Genomic DNA, 12,358 nt, shown 5'->3' on the forward strand with positions numbered 1-12,358 from the left:
GATTAATTCAAATCAATAAAGACAGAAACTATGTATACCAGCAATAAGTCAAACCATTTTATTGAATATTACATTAAATATTAAAATAACCTTTCAATGCATTATTATCTTAAATAAATAATACATTAATTTTGTTTACTAATTCAATACAAAATATGAATATAACTGATTCACTGGCTCTGCTTGCTTTGCTTATAGAGATGATTATTTATTTTTTAATCCCACGAAGGAGCGCGACTGAATTGCAGTTGCGGAGAATCCGGAGCCCATGAAGGCATCATTTGTCTGTTGCTGAGGGACAGTGCTGAGAAAAATCCTTTCTGACAGAGGTCAAGGTTCAGCTGTCAGTCACACAGGGATTCTTACACTTTTACTTTGTTCTTCCTCATCAGCTCAAGTACAGCTTTAATTGCGTTACATCTAATCAAACATTTAATGATATGATAATGATGTTAGTGCGTTACCAAGGAAACCAGGAAACCATCATCAGGTCTATCTATAAAAGAAATGACACAAAAGGCGTTTCACATGTTTTTCAGTCTGACAACATGACACAAATACATCTTAATCAAAACATACAATACAAACACATCCCATTCTCCCCACACATTTCATTCCACATGCAATGATAAACTACCGTACTATTGGAAAGATATTAAAATCCAACCCAATGTTTGACTTTTCAAAATTCTCCCCAATATCACATTGCCCATTTAAGATGAGTAATATCACTTTTGATTGATAATTTAGAGGATTAATTATGAAATTAATGTCTAAACACTGAATATAAACATAATTGCTTGAATCAAATCTCTGTACTTACACCTGTTTTGCCAAAATATGTACCGCATATAGAAATAAGGATGAGCATAAGCACTTTGAAGCTCTTGCATCATTAAACTTGTCAGGCATTTTCTCCCTCCCCTGTTGGCGCATTAAAACACGGGAATGGAAGGGAATTTGCACAAATGCTTAAAATAGGCACATCTAATAGGCAAATTAATTATATACTTGTAGGGGAGAGTTGCCCCCTCTTGAAGCATGTTAATCTTTTCACACATGGTAATTATAATATAACCTGCAGTTAAGACCTATCTCATTGAGTAGTTATGAGAATATAACCCATCAACGGCATTGCCAAAGTCACACATTGTCAAAGTATTTTCTTATCATTGTTTCCCTACATTGATTTACATAAGAGCCCTTTCTCATGCTTTCATTGTGCCATGTGAATTTTGGGCCATGTTTGGTGGAGCTTACCTTCTAAAACACATACAGATACAAAATAAAATACCAACCACACAAAAATGCAGGAAGGTGTCAGATTGCTGAATTTAGTGTGATTTCAGATTTCAGAAAACCTTCAGTTCTTTAAACATTGATGAGGAGAGAGCGAGAGAGATCCACAGCAATGTAACATGATTGTGATGCTTCAACCTGTGGCCAGAAGCCCTATAAGCAAAGACTGCTGCACAAAAACAGCTAAATTACACTAAACAATCAGGAATCCACTCCACCATGGTTGTCTTCAGCACAGGATACTCTTTTCCACCAAGTTAATGAAAGCTAATCAAGCAGTTCATGTATAAATTATAAATGTGCAGACAAATGTCTTTTTTGTCTTTTGAAAACCCGTCTTTATCTGGATCCACTACGAAATAAAATGAAATCCATCAGATAGTTTTTGTGTAACTGTGAAAAAAAGTTGGATGTGGATCAAATCCACAAAATGTGTCCAATTTGTCCACCACGTTTCATAAACATCATTTTATGTAATACTGAAGCAACAGACGAACAAACACAGGGACAGCGTAGCCTGCTTTGTGGAGGTTATATAATGCCGAAAATACACGCAGGGTCGCTGCACACCCTTCTGGCAGGTCCGGATTGATGTAATTCTAATACTTCTGGAAATACTTCAACACATACTAAGGTTGCGTTTTCAGATTTTCGTACTGCAGAAGAGGAGACTATTGGCTTTGATGGGCCTATGTACTTTCCAAGTTCGAGTTAACAGTAGGTGCTGGCATCTCTTCATATTCTCAGCAAAATTGAACAGAAGGCTTTTCTTGTGCTGTGTGATGAGACAAATGTGACCTTTTGCTTGGTTTCCATGGACACATCATTAGAGAATCTCCCCAGCTGGCCCCAACCACTTGGAGTGTCAACAGCAAACGAGAAGTGAAGGATTTAGTAATAACAAAACAAAAGCAGCACGCTGGAACTCATACATGCCTGAAAATAACTTTTTAAATGTGATTACTTTCTGTCTTTATTAATTGGGTAGTGTAATAAAACTTGCATTTATGTATATGCCTATGAAGAGTAAAGTACCGATGTCACAAGTCACATTGCTTTCTGCTTGTAATCATTTTTAGATTCTATCCTCTTCTTTGAAATACACATTGAACATTTTTCCACCTAAAGCACATCTCTGGTCTTCTCCCCTCTCCCACTCATTATGTTGCAGAGGCTCTAATCCATGTTTTTATTACATTCAGTCTATTCTAATACCTCTGTGTTTATATAGTACCCACTCTGGGATTAAAAATAAAAAAGACGAGGATGTCTCCAATTCCAGTGTAAGAATTAAATGTCACATGCTAGCTTTTGGGCATATCACATCGAAATACTGTTTGAAAATATTTCACTTTTTTTCTCGTCTTTTTTCCATGGCTCGGTACCCTCCAGAAAGAAAACAGATCTCAGCCCCAAACCCACAACCATGGGGATGGAAATGCATTTTCAGGGCTATGATTATGTAAACTGGATTCAGAGAACTGTTGAAAAGGCACAGAAATGCATTCAGCCCAGATTTGCCTCACTTTGTTAAGGGATGAGCAGGATGGAGCTGCTTCTCAATCTTCCAAGGCTTCAGTCGTCAGCTGGTCTGAGATACTGAGATATCTACTGCCACCTACTGCTGAGTCGTTTACTTCTTCTTACATTCATATCACACATCCTGTCTGTGCAAAAACACGTAGAACAATCAAAACAGTGCCTGAAATGGAAAATAAATCCGCACTCAGACTGAGCTGCAGAGCAAGCGCATCTCATCTATAGGTAGATAATGGAGATCATGCCATTATCTACCATCCAATGGTGGATGGAGATGTAACATGTGACCATTAAAAATAATTTCTGGTTATTTCTTATAACGTTAATTATTGCACAAAGCATGTCTAACAAGTTTAACTATTAAAACAAACATGGTTCTTCAAAAATGATGTTTTCTAGCCAGTCCAGTAGGTGGGGGTAAATGTTGTTGTAATGCTTTGCACCAGATTTCAAAATACACACGAAGAAGTCGAAGACGACAACGAAGAAGAAGTGTTTGGCTCAACTGTGTGACATATATGAGGTTAAGCAAATTCGAACACGATTTCTGCTCTGCCATTTTATGCATGCAATGGCGGATCGTCAGTTTCTTTTGGCTAAGCGCAAACCCCCGAAAAGGACGGTTTCCTTTTTCGGTTTGTCTTCTTGTTATTGTAGCTAGCGCCAGCGCTAACTACTTTAGCTAATACTGCTAGCCTGGCTCTCAGCTTTGGCGATTGCTGATTACTGCGGGGCAGAATACCGCAAGAAAAAGATAAGTCTGGAGCAACTTGCATGAAGAAACAACTAACCTGAGCATACGTTTATGGTACGATCGTTTATTAATTACATGATTATTGCAGGCAAAGTTGTCGTGCAACATTAGCTAACGTTTTATGACATAGAAATTAACCACATAGAGCTGCATGCACAGAATGGGACACCTCAGGATAATGGTGCCATTAGCTAATATCAGCTAAAACACTCGATGCTTCATGCACCGAACGCTTTAATGTGAACTTTCTAGCATTATCGCTGGCTACGCGGTTTGAAATGGAGCAGCAGACGGCAGACAGTGAGCTGGCTGTCGTTCTTCACAACACATCTGTTTGAACTGCACTTCTGTGGAAGACGGAATTATGTCTTGCAAAGCCGCGACCAAGGACAAGAAGTCCAGCTTCGGCAAGAAGCTGTTCAGGCGAGGCTCTGTGCGCTCTGTGGGGAGTTTCATGAGCAGAGTCCTGAGGACACTAACAGCTTTATCTCACTTTGGATCCGAAGTGCAAACAGAGGATGACAAAGATGATGGAGGATTTTCCACTTTCAAATCTGGAAGCAAGGATGTGCCCATCGATGATGGAGACCTTGAAGGTTTCCTTTCTGGAGAGAGGGTTCCAGGAGTGTCGGGTCTCAAAAACCACGGAAACACCTGCTTCATGAATGCCGTTCTGCAGTGTCTCAGCAACACTGAACTCTTCGCCGAGTACCTGGTTTTAGAGCACTACAAAGACAAGGAGCAGGACGAGGAGAAACCAAAGACAAATGGCCTACATCTGCAGAAGAGGGGTCCTCTGGCCAAGGGAGAGGTTACAGAGCAACTGTCGGGACTTGTGCGGGCTTTGTGGACGTTTGAGTATACCCCCCAGCACAGCAGGGATTTTAAGGTAAATGCATAATGAATCCTGGCTGTCGCTATTTGTTTTGCATGCAGAAAAGCCATGACACATACTGTTAAGAATCTGTGGCCAATGAAGCTTTATGGCCAACAAAGAAGCAGTGTTTAGATTCTGACGGTGAAACATTTGTCGTAGAATGCTGTGTCAAAAAATGCCATCCAGTTTAAAGGGAATGCTCAGCACGATGCTCAAGAGTTTCTACTGTGGCTGTTGGACAGAGTGCACGAGGACCTCAACACGGTCAACTCCAACAGCAGGCCTGCTATAAAGGTGAATTCATATTTGTTGTGATTGTTCTCATTGGGGTATTTAGATAAATGAGGACAAGATTCTTACATTGAATAACTTGTTATCTGTGCTGAAGGAAAAAACTAATCTCACTTTGAGTTCGATGCTTACGCTTTGCCATGAGTTCATTTTGTTTATTCATTATTTGCCTAAAATGGTGGGTCAATTTAAAGGACTGAAAAGTGTTTAAAGGTCACTCATTGCATCTTGTAATTTAGCTGCAATCACAGTCTTTCTATACTTAAGGCCATTATTGTTTTTGTCATTGAATCCCTGCAGTAATTACAGTGTATGTGAGCTTTCAGAATAGCTGATAAACCCCAACAGTTTGCAGATTTATTAATTCTTAATATGTGTTTGTGTTTTTTTTCAGCCACCTATTGAAGAAGATGACCAAACTACAGAGGGGCCGTCTCCTCCCCTCTCTGCTGGCTCGTTTGTGCAGGAGCTCTTTCAAGCTCAGTACAGGTGTGATCATAAAAGTTGCATTTTTTTCCTCCAAGTCTGGTCACATGAACTTCCTCTATTAAGCTATTTATTGATTTTGCCAACAGGTCTTCCCTCACTTGCCCACATTGCCAAAAGCAGAGCAATACATTTGATCCCTTCCTTTGCATCTCCTTACCGATCCCTCTCCCCCACACACGGTGAGTTTCTCTCTCTCTCGAGTTGTGCCACAAAATGATCACAATGGTGCCTGATTGATAGGTATTTGTATGTTAATGAACAATTATTTGTGCTTTACAAGCTGTAAACAGTAATCACGTAAATTAAAATGAATATGTCGCTTCTTTTACAAGCGTTTTGTCGTTCTACGTTCTCATTTTCAAACCTCTGAGCAAGTGTTTGAGTTAATTGTCACTGAAGCCCGGACTTCATTTGTGTGTGTTTTTACGAGTTTACGGGGAGAGCAAGGAATGTAACCTGGTGTGTTAGGAGTAGGTCTGAGAATGGAAGAACAGCCAACAGGTAGAGGGATGTGTAATATGCTCTTTAATGAAAACAAAAAAGAACAACACTAGTGTAATTCTTTTCAGAAGTATGTAGGAGGAAATTATAAAATATATCTAATATCTTCGTTCTAGAATAAGTGTTTGTCCTTGCCATAAGATAGGAGAAAAAAATGCTTTTGATGTCAAGTTTTATCTGTTTTCCAGGCCCTTATATGTGACAGTGGTCTACCAGGGGAAGTACTCTCACTGTATGAGGACTGGAGTCGCTGTTCCCCTCAACAGCACCGTCTATCGCCTCAGAGATGCTGTGTCACGTGAGACCAAGATCCCAATGGACCAGGTGCTATTCCTGTCTATTATCTGCTCAGGGTCTGACATAGTCAGACTGATCTTAAGGTCCCACGACGTCCACGGTCTGTTCCTAAATCCAGTTCAGAGGTAGACCTTTTGAAACCCTGGAGAGTGAGACACATATAAACACAGTTTGAGATACACAGCAACAACTCGGTAATGAAGGACTAAAGCTGGATAAGTGTTTATAATGAGATGATTTATTTGTGCAGTAACTATATCAAAACATTAAAGCACGGTAGACACTTTTTTTTCTTCATTTACCGGTATATATAAGTTTTTTCTTTGTACAGTTTGTTTTGACAGAAATGTACTATGATGGATTTCATCGTTCATTCTGTGATGATGATGACGATCTCGACATCATTCAAGAAAGTGATTCCATATTTGCATTTGAGACACCAGAAACCTTCAAACTGGAAAACATACGCACAAAAAGAGGTAAGGGCTTTTTTGTGTGTGCAAATCTTCAGCTTTATCACACCAAAGTACCAGAGGACAATTTACCAATGCACTATGCTTTACAGGAAGTCTTCTGGCAAACCTGAATCACAACAACTTAAAGTACGGGACAGAAATCACCAGGACGCCATCTTTCATGCAGGGGGCCATGACTCCTCTAACTTCATCACCCAATAAAAACATGGGACCTGAAAAAATGATCCTCCTGGTGTGCAACAGAGCTTGCAGCGGCCACCAAGGAAAGAGGTCCGACTTAAACTTGTCTGTCTTCTGAATTTTAATTAATTAAAGCTCAACAAACAATATTCACTTAATTTTTGATGAAAGGATGATCAATGTTTTTAAAAACTGTCCAATAATGGCTATCAAGGCTCCATGTTTGATGCCGTTTCAGATTCGGCCTGCCTTTTGTACTGTACATGGACCGAACTGTGACCTGGGACACTCTACAGAAAGAGATCCTGGAGAAGATGCGTCATCTGTTGAGGCCTGGGGTCTACATTCAGGTAGGAAGAGCAAGCAGCCTTTCTTTCACTTTACACAATCAATCAATAGATTTCTAAAGGGCTGCTCTTGATTGTAAATTTCAAAACACTGTCCCTTTGTTTCATCCATAAAATATGCTTTTTTTTTTCCTTCTCAAAGACTGACATAATTTCTCTTAAATGTGTGATTGATGAATTCACGATTCACTACTAGTACTATCTCTGGTCTCACAGCAGCATGGGTGGTGGTTGTCTGTGTACCGCTAGGTTGGACCGTTCAGTCTCAGGGTGGTTGGTGTTGTTGGCATCACCTACCTCCTCCCCCAGGACGAGCGACCACTGTGTCACCCAACTGTGGACAGGTCAGATCTGCTGTTTACTTACGGTACCGCTTTACTTGTTAACCAGGATTCTTGTCCATGTTTTTCCAATGAGATTTTCTTACACAACAGTTTTGGGTTTATGACATGTTTCAAATAGTCACTGGAATAAAACCCAGCATCAAGACTCGAACGCTACTTTCTTTTCCCAGCAATGGAGGCGAGGCTGTTTGAAACCAGACATTTATTTCAATGAAAGCTAACTGTGGTCTCAGCTGAAATCAAAGCAAACACTTTGTAAGCACACAAAGGTGAAGACAGTCCAGCTCTTAGGTGACGGGTGAAGTAAATGTTGCATCCACTTTACCCTTTAATCTGCTTCTCACAGTCGCATGCCATGGGCTCTGTTCCTCCCATCAGGTGACATGCCCTTACACGACTTTGGCTCTGTGATAAAATGCTGATCTGGCTTTTGCCAACTGAAGTTTACAACAACAAAACAAGTCACGACAACGGTGCTCCGTACGGATGCAGGAATCATATTGGACCCAAACTTGTTTTGAACATTGCTGCCATTGAGCAATATGCTCTATTATTACAGCGTAGTGTTCTATGTGCATTGTGACCTCTGACATAGTAAGTCATTTAATATTAGCGTTATATTGGACGAACCCACCCCGTCTTTGAATTCCACCTAACTGACTATGGAAGAATGCTTTTCACATCAGCCTGCCAACTCGCACCTACTTAAATGTAATTTGTTCCTACTGCAGAGCATACAAGTCCTGTGGACAGGGGGGGCCACCGCATGTGAAGATCGTGGTTGAGTGGGACAAGGAGACCAAGGACTAGTGAGTGGGGAAAAAAAGAGATTATAATTCCTAGATGTTGCTTTGTTTTGTTTACTATTTTTTTCCTACACAGAATGAGAATAAGCAAGTTTTGGAGGCTTATTTGCTCTAATTTAAAATCATTTCATAGGTTTTAAAAAGCAAGTTTGGTTGCACAACTGTTGCGTGCATCATATGACGTTGTTCCTTTGGAAGACGAGGAAGAATGTTTAATTGCTGTAATTTTGTTGAATGCCATTTCCACACATTTCTGTGCCTTGACATTTCATTTCGGAGCCGGGTTTTATAGTTAAAGGTTAAGCATTTGAATTTTGATCAAGTCGAGCATCACTCTGAATTTAACACGAGTGGTTTTGCAACACTAAACTCATTTTAAGACGTATAATAAAATGTGCCTCCCTCTTTTCCTTGCTTAGCACATTATTTGTATATTGAAAAAGGCATTTGTTCAGCCGACTAATAATAACACTTAATATGAAACGGCTGCGGTTTTAAACTTTCTGCTCTTATCTCTTTAAATTTGTCGCTGAATGAAGTGACCGTTGTGTTTCATGTCCCTTGCAGTCTGTTTGGACAAACTGAGGAAGAGTACATTCCTGATGCCGAAAGCGTGTATCTGCACAGGGAACAGCATCATCAGCCGCAGGCCTGCACCCTCGCTCAGTGCTTTCAGCTCTACACGAAGGAGGAGCAGGTAGCTGCTGCAGGCACACACAAACACACACACACAGTCGATTATTCCACTGTCTGTAGTTTAAGTATAGAAAATACATCCTATATTTTGACATTTGTCTCCTCTCCTGCCTATTATTCTTGTGCTGAAGGTCATAAATCTTCCACTCTCTGTGGTTTTGCTGTGTATTTGACTCCTAAAGTTATGTTTGGAATAAACCAGAAATTCTTGGACAGACATGCATTTACATTGTGGTTTGAACCGCCCGTGCTTGAAGAGAAGAGAGAGAGAGGAGAGCCATCCTGTGTGAGGCCAGTTCGTAGGAGATGGTCTTTGATTGGTGCTGTGTGTGTTTCAGCTGGCCCCCGATGACGCCTGGCGCTGTCCCCACTGCAAGCAGCTGCAACAGGGCCGCATCAAGCTCAGCCTGTGGACGCTGCCTGATGTGCTCATACTGCATCTCAAGAGGTTCAGACAGGTATTTAAAACCAAGCAGTCACTTTTCATGTCTCTGCCGTCACAGTTGTCCTTTCGGTACAGATTTGATCGGCTCATTTCAGGATGGGGACCGGAGAGTAAAGATGCAGAATATGGTCCGGTTCCCGCTGATGGGAATGGATATGGCGCCTCATGTCGTGAAGAGAAGCCAGAGCAGCTGGAGTTTACCTTCACATTGGTCACCATGGAGACGGCCGTATGGCCTGGGGAGAAACCCGGATGACTTCCTGTACGACCTGTACGCTGTGTGTAACCATCATGGGAACATGCATGGAGGCCACTACACTGGTAATATCAATGGGTGTCCCAGTTTAGAGAGTGTATATGAAAATTAGAGCGCGGCCACAAGACCATCCATCCATTCTCCTTCTGCTTTTCACTCGCAGCCTACTGCAAGAACTCCATCGACGGTCAGTGGTACTGCTTTGATGACAGTGAGGTTTCACCGGTGTCTGATGATGATGTGTGTCAGCAGACGGCCTACATTCTCTTCTACCAGCGGAGGACGGTTATTCCCTCGTGGTCGGCCAATAGCTCCGTTGCAGGTTGGTAATTATTTCCTTCTGTTTTTAGATTTCCAGTCATATTGTAGTGAAAATGTACCGGTAGTTTATTCGCGTGATTGAAGCCACAGAAGGTGTACCACAGGGTTTAGTATAAGTAATGGCGACCAACTACCACCAACACAGGTCAGTCTGTTGTAGCGTTGGTGGTATAAAGGCTTTTTGTGTCCATCTCCCAGGTTCCACCAGTTCATCCCTGTGCGACCACTGGATCAACCGGCTACCTGGCAGCAGGCCTGCTAGCGTGGCCTCCGGAGCCTCATCCAGACGTACCTCTCTGGCATCGCTGGCTGAGTCGGTAGAGTTTCCAGGAGAGCGCAATGAAGATGATGGTGAGACGACGACGCATGTATTTGTTGCTTTGTATTTTATCATCTCCGCCAAGGAGGCTTGTTTTTTGCCGGCGTTTATCTGTGTCTGTCTGTTTTACTGTTACCGGGTGTTGAAATGCATACTATTTGTTATCCACATGCATTTTGTGCTTGACAACGATGATTGTTCTAGTTTCCCTCAGAACAACTGATGCTTCCTTGTTTCTAGGAGGCTTCTCTGCCCGTCCGTTTGTGAGGAGCATTCAGCATCAGAGCTCGTCCTCCAGGTCTTCGATCAGCAGCCCTTTGGCCTTCAGTGACAGCGGGATCAAGCCTTCCTGGTCTCTCTCTGCAAAACTTCATATGAGGTCCAACTCACCCTCACGTTTCTCCCTCGACTCTCGATGTTCTCCTCCCCTGGAGCGGATAGGAGAAGCCTTGGATGACAAAGTTTCCACGTCCTGTTTCGGCAGCTACAGTCGACATGAACGCTACTTTGGCAGCAGGTCTCCCCTGTCTATGATGGAGGGCAGCTTGGGTGACCATGACAACAGCAAGAGGTTTGTAGACATGATGTACTGCAGGGCTCCCACGCCAGTGGAAAAGAGAAGCTCCAAAAATGAGCCAACTGAAAACAACAACCAGATTACAGCCATAGACCAAAACGTTCTTCCCACCCAAACCGCTCCTTCTAAAGAGCAGAAACGTAAGGGCAGCATTGGATTTGGCTCAAAGGCTGAAAGCACAGGCCTCACAAAGATTTCCAGCAAAGTGGAACAAGAGAAAACCTCTAAAAAACGTTTGTACTCCACCCATAACACCGCCGCTCCTGAGACGGCGACCAGTTTACCTGTGAAAGGCAAAAAGCCGAGCAATACTAAAGAGAAGACTGTAAATGCTAAGAAAAGCAGCTCCGTGTCCAGTGGAACGCCCTCCAAAGCAAAGGAGGCGGCTAAACCTTCGGAGGCAACGCCACAACACAAGCCGTGCCTCCGCTTTCCGCCCCAGTGCTCGGCTTCACCCTCACCTATGACAAAGAAGAATTCCAGCGTTGCTGAGAAAAGCACGATGAGCAGTCGGAAAAAGCTTGTGGAAAGGAGCTGCAGCAGAGATTCTATGCACGCTAGCCCCCCGGTCGACAGTCCAAGAGGCAGCTCGATAGCGCGCTCTTCACTGTCTAAGAGCGGGGAAAGCAACCGGCCCGAGAGGAGATTAATGAGGAGCTCCAGCAGCAGCTCGTCTGTCACCAGCCTGAGGTCACCCAGCGTGTCCGCCAGGGACCTGCAGCGTAGCAGTAAACCCGAGGAAAAAGGTTTGTCTTTCTTCAAGAGCGCCCTCCGTCAAAGGGAAAGCCGCCGGTCGGCTGATTTAGGGAAAAGCACCATGCTAATCAAAAAAGCCTCAGAGAGGACGTGCAAGCAGAACGGACCAGCGAAGGACACCGGCAGCGAGAGGGCAACGACGGGAGATGCCGCATCTTCGCCGGCTTGCTTAGAGGCTTGTGGAGGAGAAACAAAGTCTGAGCCGAAGGCGTCTTCCAAGCCCCCCAGTTCTCTCAGTCGCTCGCTATTAAACGTAGGAAAATCCAAGTCTTCCTCGTCCGAAGTAAGTCTCAGATCTCCTGCAAACGGGAAGAAGCCTCTGGAAAGGATGGCATCTTCCCGAAAGCTTTCGTCAAGCATGCAATCTCCTGCACGTGCAACACAGAGACCTCAATGATTCATCCACAACACAGCGAGCCGATACGATGCAGCTATCTTCATTGTGCCTAAGTTCCAGTGAGCACCAGATGTATTTGTAAGGAGGCGGCGTTTGATGTCGTTGTTTTTAACACCGGCATCAGATGCGTGTCCTGGCTTTGAGATTTGAATACCGGCAGCCAATTTTGAGCATTTCTTTTTAAGCTGTGCTGGAAACAAGGTAAACAATGTCAAATCATCTGAGCTGGAGAAAACCTTTCTAGTGTGTCACCACATCTAGTTTTCAAAGCAGGATTGTTTCCCATTACGCCTTTGAGCATTGGAAAGAAAGCGGCACGCAGGAGGATTGATGCATCGAATGTTTTTGGGTTCGTTGGTCTTACATGCTGGAGGTCTGCGTGACAGCTGAC

General features: G+C 42.9%; 1 protein-coding gene across 1 annotated transcript; it reads left to right on the plus strand.

Moving 5' to 3' along the window:
- The first annotated feature begins 3,956 nt into the window (after positions 1-3,956).
- Positions 3,957-11,967, plus strand: LOC137914065 (ubiquitin carboxyl-terminal hydrolase 31-like). Its single transcript, XM_068757684.1, has 16 exons — positions 3,957-4,481; positions 4,629-4,763; positions 5,155-5,249; positions 5,336-5,428; positions 5,939-6,074; positions 6,379-6,526; positions 6,613-6,793; positions 6,942-7,053; positions 7,300-7,394; positions 8,126-8,203; positions 8,768-8,897; positions 9,235-9,354; positions 9,437-9,662; positions 9,761-9,919; positions 10,117-10,269; positions 10,478-11,967. The coding sequence occupies exons 1-16, from the start codon at positions 3,957-3,959 to the stop codon at positions 11,965-11,967; spliced, it is 3,876 nt and encodes a 1,291-aa protein (XP_068613785.1).
- Positions 11,968-12,358: the final 391 nt, after the last annotated feature.

Source organism: Brachionichthys hirsutus, unplaced genomic scaffold (assembly GCF_040956055.1).
Source record: "Brachionichthys hirsutus isolate HB-005 unplaced genomic scaffold, CSIRO-AGI_Bhir_v1 contig_847, whole genome shotgun sequence".
Taxonomy (NCBI): domain Eukaryota; kingdom Metazoa; phylum Chordata; class Actinopteri; order Lophiiformes; family Brachionichthyidae; genus Brachionichthys; species Brachionichthys hirsutus.